Below are 20020 nucleotides of genomic sequence, written 5' to 3'. Positions count from 1 at the left end.
CATTTCCTGGTGGAACAAGGCAAACTCCATCTGCTTCATGGCTGTTGGATCATCAAAAGCCCTAAGGCGTGTGCCACACAAAAATTCTAATCACAGATTTTATTTTTTTGGTGGTGGAGCATCTCACCAGTTTGGGGATCTGCACCCTTGACCTGTGTGCTATAACACTATGCTTTGTCCTAATCACAGATTTTTGTTCTAATATTCTAGTGTATGGGCTGGCAAACTTTTTCTACAAAAGGCCAGATACACAGTAAATATTTTAGACTTTGTGGATCATCAAAGTTAGGTCTCTGTCACAACTACTGATACATGCCTTGGGACTGCAAAAGCAGCCGCAGACAGTAACATAAGCAGCCACGAACAATAACATAAGTGAGTGTAGCTTTGTTCCAATAAGATTTATGAACACTGAAATCTGAATTTCATCCAATTTTCAGGAGTCACCAATATGCTTCTTTTGATTATTTTTCAACCATTAAAAAACATACAAAAAATTGTAAAAAACAATAGGCAGAGGGCTAGATTTGGCCTGTGGGCCATAGTTTGCTGACCCCCATCCTAGAGTTTAAGAACTTATAAGCCTCTTAAAGGTATACAGTTTGAGGCAGATTAGAACAAAGATGGAAGGATTATAGGATTTGGGGACCAACTTGGATCTGAATCTAGGTTCTGTATCTGGGATATGTGGCTTACTGGCTCTATAATATTGGAAAAGTCAATGTAACATCTGTAAACCCCAGTTTAACCATCTGTAAAATGGGGATAACACTCACATCAAAGAGAACCTGGTGTGAAATAAATGAACAAAATGTTTAATGTTGTGCAAACTTTAAAGCTGCTTTTAAAGAGTTAAGCATTATAAAGTAAAAATATAAATTTATTTTATTAATATACCATGTTCTCCCCTAAAGGTTTCACTTGCCAAAAATTTGGGTATATATTTTCAATTGTTATGTTGAGGGAAAAAAATTGAAGTAATTTGTGCCATAGATAGATGTCTTAGATTCTATTTTTACTAAGCTCTTAGCATTGTACAATATTACTATACTACTCAGTTAATAATTTACCTCTTTCATCTTCTGATCATACTCTGTTCTCAGTGGCCCTTTTTTTGTTTACAATGCCATTTTTTGTTTTTTCCTGTTAATCTTCATATAAAAAGAATCCAACTTGATATGTGAAATCACAAGAAAAAAGTAGTGGCTGAAGCACCACTCATGACAAATGATTGAGAGAAGAGTGGCTGCTTCTTGCTACTGGCATAATGGTTTATTTCCTATTTATTCAATTTCAAAACAAGTAATCTATACAAAATTAGGGGCCCTCATGACCCTTACAAAATTAAAACACATGATTTCTTTATATAGCCACTATGAAGATATCAAAATATCAACGTCAATGACTAATATAGGAATGGTGGATAAATTTGTAAGTTGTCCTTTAATATTTGGATACTGATTTAAGGCAATCTGAAGTTTTATTTAATATTTCCCATCATACTGCTCTATCAAGAAATTTCTTCCACATGTCTATTTTATGAAAATACTGAAAAACAAAAAAATCTTTTGCCCTTGTTTTTTGAAGCTACTCTAGCAAGTAGTTTTCAAGTCAACAACTCATACTTCCAGTTAACAGTCAGGAAAAGATCATGCTGACTTCCATGACTGCCTTCTCTCCACCTAGAAGCAGGAGCTCATATGGCAGTAAGATGCTACCTCTAAACAAAATGCTTGGTGTAAACCCTCAGCAGAGTATCAGGTTCAGCCAGGACTCCTGTCCAGGACTCACATAAGCAGAGGCAGCACCCTGGCGTATATGCTCCTCAGAGGTATCATCAGCCTTAGCACCTGGGACCTGCATGCATGTGTGAACAAGGACGAGAAGACTTGGTCCCTTTGAAACGAAAGGACCACAGTTTGCCGTGGAGACCCACAACCTCCTGACTCCATCAGCAGAATGAATAAAAGGGCTGTAGAAAGGATCACAGGATAGACTGTGGGTGATCCTAATTCTCTTGAGGGGAGAAGAGTGGATCTGAACCAGGAACCATGAAGGGATCAGGACTTCACTGGGCAGCTTTTGTTCTTCACAAGAAACATCCCAGGATCCCTACAACTCACACTGGAGCCTGTAATCTACAAAGAGACAAGGCCTTCCATGCATGAGGGTCTGTGCTATTTCTCACAAAAGGTGAAGAGGAGAACAAACTAATCCAACTGCCTGCAAACCAGGTGAGAATTTTCTCTGAAAGACCACCAATGTAGCTTTGGCCAGTTCCTTGTAAGGTCCTCCAATTCATTCAAGAAGAGCTGTGGTTTGAGAAAGGAGAATAAATTCCTTGTACTGAAGCATCGACCCTGATCTTCCCTTACGCATTTGCTGGGGGACCTTTTAACTACTCATAACTCCTACAGCCTGCAGTAGCATCCATATTCCAGAACCCATGACACCTTCATTTCTCTTCTTCCCATATTCAGCTCTACCATCACCTCATGCTCTTGACAACACCCCAATTCCCCAATCCTTTTTCTTCAGGCAGATCTTTCTTGCTTCCCTTCCCAAACACACTTCTTACAATGGCTCTCCACTCGCTCAGGTCTCATTTTCTCTTCAACTCTTTGCCATCTGGCTGCTACTCTACCCTCTGCACTAACTGTACTGCCCAAGGTCACCAATGACCTCTTGGTGGCTAAATCCAACGGGTACTTTTCTGTTCTCCATCTATCTTGACCTTCCTGAATCCTTCAACATCACTGAATGATTCTGTCCTTGACATTCTCGCCTCCTCTGGCTTAACAGACATCACATTCTGTTTTCCTGGGTCCTCCTTCCTCCTCTGGCTACATTCTACCTTCTTCATGGGTTCCTGTTCCTTCCCCACCTCTTGTAAATACTGTTGTTTCCAGTATTCTACTTACTCTAGAAATTTCCATTAGGTGATTTCATCCGTAGTAATAGCATCAGCTGACATTCAGTAAGCATGTACTATGTGTCACCTGTTATTCTAAGCCTCTAAATCTCAGTGAGTAAGGTAGTCACCTCTCAGTAACTGTGCCTATGAGGCAGGCACTGTTACATTTATTATTCAGATGAGATAGAGCCACTGATGTTAAGTAACTGAGCCCTGGTTACAAGGCACACAGGGGAGAGAATGGGCACGGAATCCCCTAGGGCCCCTATTCTTCTTGCCTCTGCTGCTCTCAAGGCTTCAAGTAACAACTGTGTGGTTGTGGACCCCACATCAACAACTTTAGCCTAGATCCTAACCCACGTCCAAATCCATGTGTCTGGCTACCTAATGGGTCTCTTTTTGGGGATAACCCAAAGTCATCTCAAGGTAAACACATCCAGAACATAACTTATAAGTTTACTGTCACAAATTCTAGCAATCTGTAAACAGTAACCTTCAAACCACAGCACCATCTTAGATAACTCCAACTCCCAACAACTTCCACACATAAAGGTAAGTAGATACTGTTTAATCCCTCACTCTCCTTTAATTTAAACCTAAATTATCACTTTACACATCTGTGACACTTATATTTTAATAAAATTAGTGCATTACAATTAAAACAAAGCATTTTAATGGTACTGTGTTATGAATGTCACAAATATGAAACAGTATGTAAAAATAAATGATTTGGCAAATCTTGGCATTTTATCAGCAGCATATACTAAGTTGGTTGGAACAATACAGTGTTTTAAAACAGCACATACCTAGCTGAATTTAAGAATGGCAACATTTTCATTGCAAAGGCTCTTGACTCTAGTCCCAGAAACTTACATGTATACACTTAAGTACAGTATAGAGAATGACTTGGATATTTTCTAGTTCACTTCCCCACTTCATTCATATGACTAAAATTGTTTACAGTAGGATAAGTCAAATTTTAACCATTTCCTTACATTTCCTTTGTTTTCAACTATTCTACATCTAACACAGACTCATTTAAGGAATCATACTGATAATAGTATTATTGGCCATTATTTATTAGGTGTTTACTATGAGCCACACACTGTACTAATTTATTGTATGCATGTCATAAATGGTGAGTACAACCAACACCAATGAGTGACTTCTATGGACTAAGCATCTCTTATTTCTACAACCAGTCTATGAGGAATATATTATTACTCTCATTTTAGAGATATAGATCATGAATGCCTAAGGTCACACACCTGGTAGACTGCAGAGCAGGAATATGAAGTCAAGAGGTATGCCTAAAGAATTGGTGCTTTTTATAACTCTTTCAGCCTTATACCATGACTTCCACAGTGTGGCAAAGAAATTGATTTCAAGGTGGAAAGGGGAAGATAATAATCTCTTAAAAACAATACAATACTAAGTAATCCATCAAAGGTCTCACTACCTGGCTTGTTATTTTACTGGGATACGAACATCTTCTTCAATTTAATAACTGTGACACATATGCCTCTCTTTGACATTATCTAAATATCATGGCACTACAAAATAGTGATGGTCTGAAACAACTAACATAGTTTCCAAAATTCCAGGGAAGCAGCTGAAAATGTAGAGAATCTAATATGCATCTTTTTACAGATTACCTTCTCCATGGTTTCCCATCTGATAAACAGTGTCTTCTATGACATCCACCTCACTTTATAGTGAGCTGTAAGTGGATCTTAAGACTCTTTGGATCACATATGAGAACTCATAAGTGCAAGTAAAAGAAGAAGGAAGAGCCACATTGCTTCATTTATCTATCCAGATTTCTCTACTCTGAATTTTCCATGAGTTCTGTTTTTAAGCTCATTATTGTCAATATATCTGATTGAGAAGGAAGCTAAACGAGTCCTAGGTGAGACTGCACCATAGCAACAGGCTTGCCATGAATTCTCTGGGGAGCAGAATTTCACAGAATATTTGATTGCCTATTCACACTCTTGATTACAACACACTGAGCTGTTAAACTAAACTGTATTGAAGGAACTTCAAAAAAAAAAAAAAAAAACAACAAAAACAACAAAAAACTACCCTATGTGAAGATATTTTCACACATACATTCACATTGAACTGTATTTAATTGTTTGCAGCCCATTTCCCTTTTATTTAGAAAACAAGGGGAGACATCTTTAAACTATTTCAGAACTTGCCAACATCACAGTGTAGTAATGTGACAAATAAAGCATTATCCTTTATCATTGGTAAATATTGAACTTTTGCTCTGGTTCACAAATATTTCTTTAATACTCCACTGTGATTATGACAGAATATAAGTGTACTTCTTACAATATGATCACGAGTTTTAAAGAAACTTGAGTTAGATCAACAGTGGCCAAAATAAGCTATGGATAAAAAAAAAAAAAATCCTCAGACCCAGAGTAGATTATACTTGGACTTGGCCTATTAGCACAGCTGGGATGATATATTGAGAACAAACAAACAAACAAAAAATAGGCCACAGAGGAAAAAAGCAGTTTATATCTGTGGATTGCACAACTCAAATTGTCAGCCACCGTACAAATTATATCATGACCAAAACTGAGACAAGATAAGGATACAGATGGCAAGGGCAAAACCCCTCACAATCATTGGAAAATAAACTCAAGGCAAATCCAGGTGACTGTGAATTATTACCATCCATGTTCATGTCCAAATACAGTACATTTAACCAACTTTTCCCACATTTGTCTATAAACTGTGCTAGAAATGGAGTAAAACATTCTAGAAATATTTAAATCAAAGGACAAAGTAGCATTTGTGTGGAGTTATTTATATTAATAGAGACACCCAGTGGTATGGATCTAATCCAAATTATTTACATTTGTATTTATAATACATGGTATGATGTTTTTGTAGCAGATTTGCCTTTCTAATTACATTTTGTTTTATTATTAATATCCATTTACATTAATGTACACCTGCTGTATGAGAAGGGTGGTGTACCTGAAGCCCGCTGGGAAGGACAGCTGGCTTATGATTACAAATACACCACAGACAGGCTCTAAAGAAGAGAGAAAGTGCTGAACTATCTCAGAGCTTAATTACTTTATAAGAACTTAAAAGCTACGCAAGATGGTTATGGGTCAATTGGTATTGGTAAAGGACATTTTTGCTGATGTCGTATTTGTGCCATTAAAGAAAACAGTCCTCCACAGATCTTTTCTGGATAATCCCATTTCCATTCCTGGTTTCTGCTGTGATGGTTGAGGGGATCCATGAGTCACATGCTTAATCTCGGGGCCGAGCCCGTGGCGCACTCGGTAGAGTGCTGCACTGGGAGCGCGGCTCCCGCTCCCGCTGTGGGTTCGGATCCTATATAGGAATGACCGGTGCACTCACTGGCTGAGTGCTGGTCAAAAAAAAAAAAAAAAAAAAATACCTTTGGCTCACATGCTTAATCTCTTCAGCACTAGTCAAAGGTTGTCCAGTTACCACTGGCCTTCTCTCCAGAGTATACTTTCCTAACAGTAGATACAATTTTAGTGTCTTTTGCAATCTGGATAGGCTGCGAATTTTCCAAATCATTTTTGCTTGAGAGTTTTCCTCTCAATTTGTGCCTTTCCTCTTGCATTTTACTATAACCAGCAAGCAGAAACAAGGCTGCACCTTTAACACTTTGCTTGGAAATCTCTTTAGCTAAATATCCAAGTCTATCACTTACATTTTTCTACACAACTGTGGTAAACAATTCAGCTAAGTTTTCTACACTATATAATAAGGACTGTCTTTCTTTCCTCCAGTTTCCAATTACATATTCCTCTGAGACCTTCCAATTACACTTCCTTCTGAGACCTCACCAGAAATACCTTTAATATCCATATGTCTACCAAGTGTTTATTTAAAGCAATTGAGAACTTTACCATGTGCCTCAAAGTTCTCCAGCCTCCACCCATTATCAAATTCCAAAGCCAATTCCACATTGTTGGGTATTTTTGTTGCAGCAGCACCCCACTTCCTGGTACCCAAATCTGTGTAGTGTCCTATGGCTGCTGTAACAAATCACCACAAACCTGGTAGGTTAGAACAACAAAAATTTATTCTCTCACAGTTCTGGAGACTAGAAATCTGAAATCAGTTTCACTGCACCAAAGTCAAGGTAAGCTAGTATACACTCATTCCAGAGTCAATAGGGAAAATCTTTTCTTTTCTTTTCTTTTTTTTTTTTTTTTGTCGTTTCTTCGTGACCGGCACTCAGCCAGTGAGTGCACCGGTCAGTCCTATATAGGATCCGAACCCGCGGCGGGAGCGTCGCCACGCTGCCAGCGCAGCACTCTACCAAGTGTGCCACGGGCTTGGCCCGGGAAAATCTTTTCTTTGCCCATTACAGGTTCTGGTGACAGTGGCATTTCTGGCTTGTGGCCACATCACTCCAATCTCTGTCTCCACCTTCACACTGCCTTCTCCGCTGTGTCTGTCAAATGGCCCTCTGCCTCTCTCATATACAGACACTTGTGACAGCATTAAGTACACATCTGGATGACTCAGAGTAATCTCCCCATCTCAAGGTTCTTAACTTAATTTCATCCCTGAAAATCTCTTTTCAAAATAAGACTACATTTACAAGCTTCAGGAATTAGGATCATCTGTCTCTGGGGAGGAAAGCATTATTCTGCCTACCATAATCACAGTATAGAGGCATGGCATATTCATTTACTTACAAGTCTATCATGTCTATAAAAAAAAGTTAGATATAGCACTTTCAAAGTGACCACTGTTAATTAATACTGCAATGAAAAGCCACAAAATTACTTTTCTAGAGCTATTATGTTAATGTGAAATACTCTAATTTTTCCATTTATAAACAAGTATAATTAACTTTTCTAGCATAATTTAAAAATGAGGTTGATAGTACAGCTAAGTAGAGTACGTATTGGTAAATTAGCACATATAAAAAAGACTTTAAAAAATCAGGCAGAAAGTAAAAAAGATTTTAGGAACAGGTATCCTCTATTTGAGGAAACGACTCTTTAAGAAAATACTTTTTCCTTTAGGAGATAGGGTAAATAAATGGTTGATATTTCTCTTTTAAAATGTGGTTATGTTCAGTTTACACTTTCATTCTTTGGGGCAAGGAAGGACAAGGGTGATCAAAAGCCAGAAGGGAGAATACTGGTTGAGATGGTTTTAGTACAGCAGTGGGCAGCTAAATCCCTGCCAATGTGATCAATTACCCTGGGAATAGCTTCAGAGCCAAGAAACTGGCTCCCCTACTTGCACTGTCCACTATAGGAAAGAAAAGAAGATTCAGAGAGACACTGGTAATGGTAAACAAATGCCTTTTCTCTAATGACCTACAAGCAAACAGTTTAGGTTTCACTGTCTAGAGCAGTAATGGCCAAATAAAACTGTATCCTTGTTAGTAGCTTTAATTGCTTTTATAAAGTTGACTGACACAGGCCTGATGGGAATCTTACCACTAACCAAGGAAACTGTTTTTTTTCCATTTAAGCCTAGAAAGCAAACCAGAGTTACACTAGAGAATGATCATTACTACTTACACTAACAGTGAAAAATATAAATAATCACTACTGAGTAACTGTATCTAAAATCTTATTCTAAACAATGGTGATTGATGCAGTTAATTTAAATATACAGTCATATATTTGATATAAAAAAGCATAAATAAGCAGCAAAGTAATCTAATCTGTTTTCTGTTCTTCACATCTTTAAAAGGCCACACTGCCTAGCCTGGGAATTCCCCAAAGGGTGCCTCATTTGTTTCCCAGAAGTTTATAAGCTTTCTTTCAAAGTGCTCATTTTGCAAACCTAAACTAACAAAGTAACAACAAAAACTAAAGTACCTAAAATATAAGTGTCCAATCCTGCATAAACTTAAAAATGCAGTTATAGAACTTTAGTGATAAGAACAGTTTTCAATGCTGTTTCTCAGTGGAACACAAAGTTGCTGGAATTCTCTGTAAGGTTTGAGAAGTAGACAGATGCCTTGAGACTATCAGATTGCCAAAGGTCTTACATCAAAAAGATCCCAAGTTGCCACTCTTGCCAAGAGTGCAGACACACAGGGAGTCAGTCCCAGTGGCAAAATGCTTGTTGTGTCACACTGCGTTTGTTCAAGGACTCACAACCACCTTTTGAAAAATTCTTAACAGAACATTTTCTGGGGTGATGGAAGTGGTCTATATCCTGATGGTGATTACATGACTATTCATTTGTCAAAACTCATAAAACTATTACATTTTATTATATGTAAATTATACCTCAAGTAAACTTGCCTTAAAAACATTAACACATATTTCCATATTTTCTTTTTATTAAGTAACAACATTTTAACCTACAGGTGCCATTCTTATAATTCAGGCAATACTATATAGATTCACTCACTAGTCCACCTTGATGCACATTACAAATAGACCTCTACGTTTGAGGCAACACTTTCCCACATTAATAGATTGATTGGTTTAATTTCTCCTTGGCAGGAGAATAAACTTTTCTTCCTTGAGACATCTATAAATGTTGCTTATTTAGAGCAGAGCTATAGAAAGACCCTCAGGAGAGTGAGGTTTTGATCCTTCATCTGTGCTTGACTCTTCTGGTATTTTCTCCCCTATGATGCTGGACTGCTCTGAGGTAAAATCTTATTTAAATTAGATTGAATAATTTTAATGATTTTAAAACCACAATCTTACATTTATTAGGCATAATCGTAAATATTTTTCACAACTTAGATATTCAAATTCATAGAATTTGAGCAATAATGGACAGAAAACATCTTTTATTAAATAAGCTATGAGGGTACTTCAAAAAGTTCATAGAAAGATTCATATTATCTTTTAATTCTATTTTCCCACCAACTTTTTGAAGTATCCTTGTATCTTCAACAAAATCATAATTAAATCAATAAAACTTTTGCTAATAAAATGCAAAACATCAACACTGGAATATTAATGACACTTTCCAAACTGGTCAACATGAAAGATTAAAATACTGAGCTATGTAGTTAAATCAATCTCTACCATCTGCTTATTAATATAAAGTAAATGTGAAAGAAAGTTGCTTGTTTTCAGTTTTAAATTTATTTCTTTAAAACAAATTTTGGAGGATAAAACATATTTCTATCCATAATAAGCTAAAAGGTGTCTGAGGTAGTCTCTGGTTATTGTGTCAACACTTACACGTAGCGCCAACCATGGAGTAAAGGTAACAACTGGCCTTCAATTCCTCTAGGAACAGGGAGCTGACAAATAATGACTTTACAACCTCATGCTGAGCACTAGACCACTGAGAAAGCAGGGATGTCTGCAGAGTAAATTCATCAAGGAAATGGATCAAGTGTTGGTGGTGGCTACTACAGCCTAGGAGATATGGAGGTCTTACAGCAATACAGGGCAGTTGCCAGTTAGTCCTAACAAATCCTAGGCAGGTCTATACGGGTAGCTTTGCAGTGACTGTGTGCCTACTAAGAGCACCACATGGGAACCAAAACAGTCATACTATTAAAATCTTAAGCAGTTATTATTTGTACAGAGAGGCAGATAGCTAGGCAAATGACCTAACTAGACCAGATCAAAGGTGTCTGCATGTTGTCACGGTACGGAAATACACCAGTAAAAAAAGTGTTGAAATATCATGGCATACGGCAGTCTGAAAGGCAATCAAAGTTTTTGCTCCATCCTGGGAATCAGGATCCAGAGATATTGGTTAGGACATCTTATAAGCAAAAAGAACCAGAGTAAAGGAAATTGAACCTGCATTTTAGTTTATTCAAATTCATCTATGTATGTTAAGCTGAGGGGGAGGAGAAAGTGGGAAAAAGCATATGATATTGATTTGTAACACTACTGTTAGTATTAACTTTGATCACTTGACTTAGGTGATTTGTGCCAAGTTTTTACCCTATAAAGCTACTATTTTCCCTTTGTAATTAATAATATCTTGTAGGCGGGAACTTTGAGACTATGTAGATCGATTATGTAAATATCTTATTTCTCATCATACTTACCCACTAGTTTTAGCATCCATAGTGATTTCTGCCTAAAACAATTATTACTATGGTGATTGCCAAATGGTGCTCCCCCACCACCCACACCCGATTCCACCATTTTAGGATTAATTTTTCAAAAGTAGCCAGCTGGCTGATTTTAAGTAAGATGGTCTATCAACCACAGCCCCAAAAGTCTGATCTGGTTCTTATTACCTGAGAATAAGGCTGCCAGAGGAAGGCTGAACCAATCCCATTAGGATCCTCTATTAGGAGAAAGCAGTCTTATCTGCCAAAACACCAGATCTGGTATGTATGAATTAATCACCAACTGCAAAGCTAAAAATCCATAGGAAAACTGTGGGCAAATAAACGGGGTGGGTGCAGGGGTTAATTTTCTTCTTTCTTCAAGGACACATCTATGTCTAGTTACAAAAAATATTATATGTAAGAACACAATAATTCAAACCCTGGATCGACCACATCTGTTGATGCAAATAAGCCCACAAAACCAATGCATGAACTTTTCACAATAAGGTAAAGATGAGCTAATGAGTTATTAGGGTTAAAAAAAAGAAAAAAAAAAAGGATGAAATATGGATGGATGACTTCAGAGCGGCCTTGGCACCTAACTACCTATAGGCTCAGTAGTCCCCAGAGTGTTGTGTAACAAATGGTGGGAGGGAAAGTCTAAAAATTGATTGGGGGGGGTAAGGGGGAGGGCAAAGGAAATAATGAAACAAAGCATGGACCCTTTATAGGGATTTAGGTGCAGGGCTGCTAAGAATTTTCCCAAAAACTCTGAAAAATATTGCAAATAAAATTTAAAAGAATTAAAAAGTAGAATATATTGATTCAAGTTTATTTTTTAAAAATATGAAGTAAAATACGATCCTCTCCTATAAAAGTACCTTTCTGGCAATACTGGAAACTTAACATTTATGGAGTTGTATAACCTAAAGCAATTTCTTCAGAGTTAACATACAGAAGCCAAGTAAAAATTTTCAATTTTTCCACAGAACTACAATTTTACTTATCAACCAATTGTTTCTTCATAAGTAAACATGAATATAACTGTTCCAGTCTTAAAATACGCAAGCATAAGATGTTATTTCCATAATCCCGGTACTCAAATAGATGAGTCAGGCTTGATTTTATTAAAACTACTAACACAGGCTCCTTACATTATTTCAATAAAATAACTTCCTATATAAAGTACTTCACAGACAGTTAATCATCTGAATCTGTTTGCCATTCAAAAGCCATTATATGTCATTCCAGCCATAGTGAATTATGATGCACACATTTCTCTCCAACAGAGAAATAAATGTTAAGATGAACAAATCTATAACAAAAATTTTACATGCAATAGCTTTAGCCAGCCTCAGCATACACTCTGGCCTTTTAGCCTGGCTGGCTGGAACTCCATGAAGCTTTGTTCCTCTACTCCCAGCCTATTATGCTGTCTTGCTTCATCTTGCACTCAGGCATTTGCTCAAAAATATTTTATTGAGTGCCTAGTATCAAGTTACATGCTGAAGTTTTGTAAAATAGCATCTACTCAACAGTTTCTGCTCTACAGAAACTCACAGCCTAGTTTAAGCCAAGTCTTATCGTGATTTTTAAAAACATGTTAGTACTTTTTACTTTTAAAAAGGTCAACTGTATTGAGGTATAACTTACATACAATAAGGTGCACCCATTTTAAAGGTCTAGAGTTCGATGGACTTTACTAAACATATGCATCGAGTCACAACATCAATCAGATTTAGAATAATTGCATGTGTGAGATGTGTCCCCCCCAAAACTGCCTTAGCTCCTTTGCATTGCTGCCCCATCCCTCCCTCCCTAGAAACTATGGATTTGCTGTTGTTTTAAGCTATTTTTGCCTGTTATAAAATTTTATATCAATAAAATAACACAGTACATACTCTTTTATGTTTGACTTCTTTCGCACAGCATATTTTTGAGATTCATCCATGCTGTGTATACCAATGGTTTGCTCTTTTTCTTGTCAAGTGGTATAGACATAATAACAATTTGTCTGTTCATTCACCTAGCAATAGACAATTAAGTGGTTTCTAGTTTGGTGGGTATTTGTGAATAATGGTGCTATGAATATTCATAGACAAGGTTTTGTGTGGACATATTTTTTGCATTCATTCTTAGGTTATGCCCAGGAGAACTGTTTTTCTTTATAAAGAGATTGCCAAACTGTTTTCCAACATGGTTGTACCATATTACACTCGGTACCAGCAAAAAAATGTGAAAATCATCTTAGGACACTGGTCATTCAAAAAAAAAAAAAGAAAAAAGAAACCCCCAGAACAGGTGGTAAACTGAATTTAGACTATAGGCTATAATTTGCCAAATTCTGTTTGAGAGTTTCTTATACATACAGTCACATCCTTTATGAAAAGAGACAGTTTCACTTTTCCTACCCAATCTGTGTACCTTCTATTTCTTTTTCTTGTTTTACTGCACTGACTAAAATCTTAGAGGGAAGGCATTCAGTCTTTTATCATTAAATACAATGTTAGCTGCACGTTTTTCATAGACACCCTTTATCCTAGTTTGCTGAGACTTCAACATGAATTGTAGTTAAATTTTACCAAATCCCTTTTCTTTACCTATTGAGATAATCACATGGGTTTTCTCATCCTTTCTACTAATATGATGAATTACATTGCTTATTTTTCAAATGTTAAGCCAATCTTGCATTCTTAAGATAAACCACACTTGGTCATGAGGAATTAGCTTTTTACAGACTGTTTGATTAGATTTGGTATGTTTGTTAAGGATTTTTTTTTTTTTTTGCATTTATGTTCATGAGGGATATTGATTTGTAGTTTTCTTGTAATGTCTCTGCTGATTTTGGTATAAAAATAATGCTATATTTACCATATATTATATTGAGATACAAGATTTCAGGGTTCTTCTTTCCTCTATTAGTTTGCTTTTCACCTTCAACATACTCAAAAGAATATAAATGTGCATTTCACAAGTAGTTCTCTTGATAAAGTTACTGAAACATACTTGTTATGTAAGTTACTACCCTGATTTAATATTTACCACTTAAGGAGTTCAAAGTTCAAGATAGACAGGTCAGACTCCAAAGGCCATTTGAACTGACAAGCCATACCACCCCTGGCTACATTGTCAGTAGGGAAGCTGTATGCTAAGAAACCAAGTGCCTTTTCTAAAATCACTGTGTCCAGTGATAGAATGAACACTTAAAAAAAAAAGAAAAAAAGCTTTCTGTGACTCTAACTCCTCTCTTACCTTTTCCTCCGTGAATATGAATATTTCAGCCATATCTGCAGTGCTCTAGGCCTAGTTTTGCACTGCCTCTCTGGACGCAAGTCATGCCCCTGTTCTTTACCCAGGACCTGTCCATACTCCTTGCTCACCATGCTGTTCTTCTATGCTTATCTTTTATCCTCCGAGCTGCACTGCCTGAGAGGAGATCTTTTTTCTCAAAAGTGAAATTAGCTTGAGTTTGATACCTCACTTGGGCTGCCTACTGCCACAGTTTTTGGCTCATGCTCTAGGCTGCTCTTTCTTTCAACTAAAATTTCACATTCCTTTCCTGTATACTGAGAAGGACAACCAAACTCCCAAATATCTTGTGACTACTTAGAAAAGGAAAGCCATAAAAACATCAGGTTTAAATATGCAATACCTATTGTTTTTGCCATCTAATCATCTTTACCTGAGCATTTCCTGTTTGTAGGCTTACCTGAATGCAGATATAGAAGAGATAGTTTTCATAACCTTGCAAAGGGAGTAAAGCAAAATTTGAAGAAAAAAGATACTTTAACAAAAGAAAACTATATGACAAAATAAATTGGGAAAAGAATGGCAAAGGAATCTAAAAACTTCAAAATATTTCTTATTCATTTTATTTAATACCATTTAAAGTATATAATATAGAATTCTCTACTTAAATAAAATTCAGTTCAAATAAAACCCAGAATAGGAAATGTTGGTGTGGGTTTCAAGATGGTGGTGGCTGCGGCGTTTGGTGCAGAGTAGCTGAGGTGGAAAAGGCGGCCACCAGGCCTCAGGCAGCCGGGAAACTTGTGGACCTTCCTCTTGCCATCTCTTAAGGGAGGACCGCTGCTGGTGGCCGGTCGTGGGGGCTGACCGCCACTTTGCCCTCGGCAGGAGAGGCTGCCTCATTTACAGGCAACAGCTTTGAAGTATGGAACAGGAAAAGAACTGTTTTGTAGCTGCAAAAGCGAATCTCTAAACAGGGAACACGGCGCCAGGGCTGCTGTGGATGCAGACAGGATCCTGGAGGCCGGGGCGGCGCTGAAGGCGGCCAGCTGCCTTATTCAGGATTCGAGGTTTCAGGCCGGCATCAAAGAAGATTCCTGGGAGCGCCCGAGCCGCGCTGCGGGACCGAGCAACCAGCCCGAGGCGGCGAGAACCGAGAACGGGGAAGGCGACAAACCAGAGGCAGAGAGTGAGCGCCCGACCTGGCACAGCCCTGTGAGTGACCCCTAGCCCGGCCCTGCTCGGGGGGCTGATGCCCACCCGGCTTCCGCCTGCATCACCGGGCCACTCACCGCCCCGGGGCTGCCTCCATTTTCTCAGGTGGTGGCAGCTCCGGCCCGGCTCGGCTCCTCACTGAGCTTTCCCACTTGCTTGCCCTGGTGCGGGGCTTCCCGGGGCCTGCGGGCTGGCCTCCCCTCCCACTCCCTCCATGGTTCTCTGGTGGGGCTGGTGGCGTGGGGCGTCCGTGGCCAGTGTCAGGAGGGCAAGGAAGTACAGGCGGGGCCAACTGTCACTCCACCACACCCTGGACTCCGGCCCCCAGTAAACTTCCTCTTACTGGGAGGCAGATACCATCTCTGCGGCCACCAGTTCGGAAAAACGCCTAACCAATTTCTGGTTGGAAACAGTGTGGTAGGAGAGTTCCCAAGTCCGCTTAAACCTGCCGGAGAGCTGTCTGCAGGCGGGCACTGGACTCGTCCGGGCCAGGGGGATACAAAGGTGAACCGTGTGCTGCAAGCTCCTCCCCCGAGGAGCTCACGCTCAGGTGTGGGAGATAAGACAAGTACACAAATAACCGCGATACCAGGAGGAAGGTGATTAGTCCCGAGAAAGATCTACACAGTACTACAAAGGCACCCAGAGCGACCGGTCGTCTGTGCCTAGCAGAAACATGGTAGACTTCCTGGGCGAGGCGGTGCCGAGCAGGGTCTTGAAGGCCCAGCTGATAGACGAGGGATGCAGAAGACACGTCCCAGCCCAGCCCAGGGTGCACAGAGTGGGGAGACGTGCAGCCAGGGAGGTGGAGACTCGACAGAAACCACAAACCTTGTGGGGTTGCCACTGCACGATCCAACAGCCCCGGCCAGAGCACACAGAACAGGGAGAAGTCCTGCATGGGAAGTGAAAGCTCAACAGAGATCACACACCCTGTTGTACGTGATCCACCAGCCCAGCAGAGTCCAAGCTGACCAGAAAGGTGGCTCACCAGAGAGGCCCAAGACCCGAGGCAACCATACACACAAGGCACTAAAGGCCAACTGAGCAGTCACGGAGGTAGCCATACCAAATTGGCAACCACAGCAACATCTTAGTTAGTCAATAGTCTCAAACCGGTGGACTGTGAAACCCCCTGCCACAATGAATAAACATCAAAAAAGGGCTGAGCCCGTGGCGCACTCGGGAGAGTGCGGCGCTGGGAGCGCGGCGACGCTCCCGCCGCGGGTTCGGATCCTATATAGGAATGGCCGGTGCACTCACTGGCTGAGCGCCGGTCACGAAAAAGACAAAAAAAAAAGAAAAAAAAAAAAGAAAAAAAAAGAAACATCAAAAAAAAGATACCAGAAATACAAAAAATCAAGAAAGTACACCACCAAAAGTTAATAAATCTCAAACTCTAGATCCTATAGAACAAGAAGCCCTTGAAATGACTGACAAGGAATTTCGAGTGATAATTCTAAGGAAACTGAATGAGATACAAGAAAACTCAGCAAGACATCATGATGAAACGAGGAAAAGTATACAGGACCTGAAAGAGGAAATGTACAAGGAAATCAATGTCCTGAAAAAAAATGTAACAGAACTTGCCGAACTAAAGAAGTTATTCAGCAAAATAAAAAACACAATGGAGAGTTTAACCAGCAGGCTTGTCAAAGTTGAAGAGAGAACCTCTGAACTTGAAGATGGGCTGTTTGAAATAACACAAGCAGACAAAAAGAAAGAAAAAAGAATCAAAGACATTGAAGAAAATCTGAGAGAGATATCAGACAACCTTAAGTGCTCAAATATCCGAGTCATGGGTATTCCAGAAGGGGAGGAAAATGGAGATTGCATTGAAAACATATTCAACAAAATAGTGGCAGAAAACTTCCCAGGTATAGGAAAAATCACAGATCTTCAGATCCAGGAAGCTCAATGATCTCCAAACGTATTCAACCCAAAAAGGCCTTCTCCAACACATGTTATAGTCAAATTGGCAAAACTCAGAGACAAAGAGAGAATCTTAGAAGGGGCGGGGCGCGGGGCGGCGTGTACACGCGCTGCGTCGGGGCCTGCCGGGTGGGGGAGTGCGGTGGAACTGTTAGAGCCAGGCCGGGCCGCTAGGCCACCGCAGCCCGGGTGAGGGCACCCTCCACAACATATTTCCATCCAGGCCCAGACATGCCCGTCCTTGTAAGGTAAAAACTTCAGTGGGAGACTTCCTCCTCCGTAAAGCCTCGTGGTGAAACATCTGTCTGACCTATTCAAGTGGAAGGATGAACACTGGATACAGGAACACGATGTGAATGGAAGAGTCCTGTCATTATGCAAACATTACGGCACTCTGAACAGACGCTAAAAACAGCTCTCATCTCAAAGAACCCAGTGCTTGTGTCACAGTATGAGAAATTAGATGTTGGGGAACAGCGTTTAATGAATGAAGCCTTCCAGCCAGCCACTGAACTCTTTGGACCTATTACCTTGCATTCACAATCAGATTGGATCACCACCCATCCTGAGGCTCCCCAAGACTTTGAGCAGTTTTTCAGTGATCCTTACAGAAAGACACCCTCTCCAGAGAAACGCAGTATTTATATACAGCCCATTGGATCTCTAGGAAACACCAGAATTATCAGTGAAGAATATGTTAAATGGCTCAAGGGGTACTGTGAAGCATTTTTCTATGGCTTGACAGTAAAACTCCTGGAACCGATTCCTGTTTCTGCAACGAGGTGTTCCTTTAGAGTCAATGATAACACACAAAACCTACAAATTCATGCAGGGCACATCCTGAATTTCTTAAAAAGGAAGAAACCTGAAGATGCCTTCTGTGTTGTGGGGATAACAATGATTGATCTCTACCCAAGAGACTCCTGGAATTTTGTCTTTGGACAGGCCTCTTTGACAGATGGTGTGGGGATATTCAGCTTTGCCAGGTATGGCAGTGATTTTTATAGCTCATACTATGGAGGCAAAGTGAAGAAGCTCCAGAAAAAGTCTTGGAGTGACTATTCAGTTTTTGATAACTATTATATTCCTGAAATAACTAGCGTTTTGCTGCTTCGATCTTGTAAGACTTTAACCCATGAGATTGGACACATATTTGGACTGCGACACTGCCAGTGGCTTGCCTGCCTAATGCAGGGCTCCAACCACCTGGAGGAAGCGGACCGGCGCCCTCTAAACCTTTGCCCTATCTGTTTGCTCAAGTTGCAGTGTGCTATTGGCTTCAACATTGTAGAAAGATACAAATGAGGTGGATTGATGATGACTCTGCTGACACACCTGGAGTGACTCCAAAAAATAGCCGTGCGGATAATGTGAACTTGCCGAAACCTGTTGAAGCTTTTAAGGAATGGAAAGAGTGGATAATAAAATGCCTTGCTATTCTTCAAAAATGAGGACCTCCAAATAGGAGTAGTTAAAATAAATACTTGCACATTATAAAAAAAAAAACAACAAAAAAAAAAACAAAGAATCTTAAAAGCTGCAAGAGAGAAGCATCAAATCACCTATAGGGGAGCCCCAATCAGGTTAACATCAGACTTTTCATCACAAACCCTAAAAGACAGAAAGGAATGGGATGAAATATTCAAAATACTAAAAGACAAAGATTGCCAGCCAAGAATACTTTACCCTGCAAGGCTATCCTTCCGAAACGAAGGGCTAATAGTATATTTCTCAGACAAACAAAAACTGCGGGAGTTCACTACCACATGGACATGCTTACAAGAAATCCTCAAGGGAGGTCTGGCGTTGGTTCCTGAAAAATAACTACCACTGCCATAAAAACCCAAGAAAAATCAAAACCCACTAGTATAATAAAAATGGCATTCATGAAGAGAAAACAATCAAACAAAAATGCTATCTACAACATAAGGAACCAACAAACACAGAAAACAAACAGTAAATCAGAAAGCAAGGAACAAAAGACACCTAAGACAACCAAACAACCAATAAAATGCTAGGAATAAATCAACACCTTTCAATAACAACTCTTAATGTAAAAGGCTTAAATTCCCCAATTAAAAGACACAGACTGGCTGACTGGATCAAAAAGGAGGACCCAACTATATGCTGCCTACAAGAGACCCACGTCACCCATAAAGATTCACATAGACTAAGAGTGAAAGGATGGAAAAAGATATACCATGCAAACAGAAAAGAAAAACGAGCGGGAGTAGCTATTCTCATATCTGACAAAATAGACTTTAAACTAAAAACCATAAAAAGAGACAATGAGGGACACTACTTAATGATAAAAGGACTGATCCATCAAGAAGACATAACAATCATAAATATGTACACACCCAATGTCGGAGCAGCCAGATTTATAAAACAAACTCTATTAGACCTAAAGAAGGAAATAGACACTAATACCATAACAGCAGGGGACCTGAACACCTGACTGTCAATACTGGACAGATCATCTAGGCAAAGAATCAGCAGAGAAACACAAGATATAAACAATACTCTAGACCAATTGGACATGGCAGATATCTACAGAACATTCCATCCAACAACGTCAGAATATTCATTCTTCTCATCAGCATATGGATCATTCTTCAGGATCACATATTAGGTCACAAATCAAGTCTCAATAAATTCAAAAAAATTGGAATTATCCCATGTATTTT

At 39.4% G+C, this 20020-nt stretch overlaps 2 protein-coding genes across 2 annotated transcripts in view; one reads left to right on the top strand and one right to left on the bottom strand.

Moving 5' to 3' along the window:
* PKP4 (plakophilin 4) overlaps positions 1 to 20020 on the bottom strand; it is a 235347-nt gene that overhangs the window by 117895 nt on the left and 97432 nt on the right. The gene's annotated exons all lie outside the window — the stretch shown is intronic.
* On the top strand, positions 17637 to 18821 carry LOC134387096 (archaemetzincin-2-like). The gene is given in 2 exon segments (XM_063109367.1): positions 17637 to 18633; positions 18636 to 18821. Coding segments are annotated over 2 exon segments (1074 nt in total). The 5' UTR covers positions 17637 to 17708; the 3' UTR covers positions 18785 to 18821.

Source organism: Cynocephalus volans, chromosome 1 (assembly GCF_027409185.1).
Source record: "Cynocephalus volans isolate mCynVol1 chromosome 1, mCynVol1.pri, whole genome shotgun sequence".
Taxonomy (NCBI): domain Eukaryota; kingdom Metazoa; phylum Chordata; class Mammalia; order Dermoptera; family Cynocephalidae; genus Cynocephalus; species Cynocephalus volans.
The sequence above is the reverse complement of the archived record's forward strand: the minus strand, read 5'-3'. Positions and strand labels throughout refer to the sequence as shown.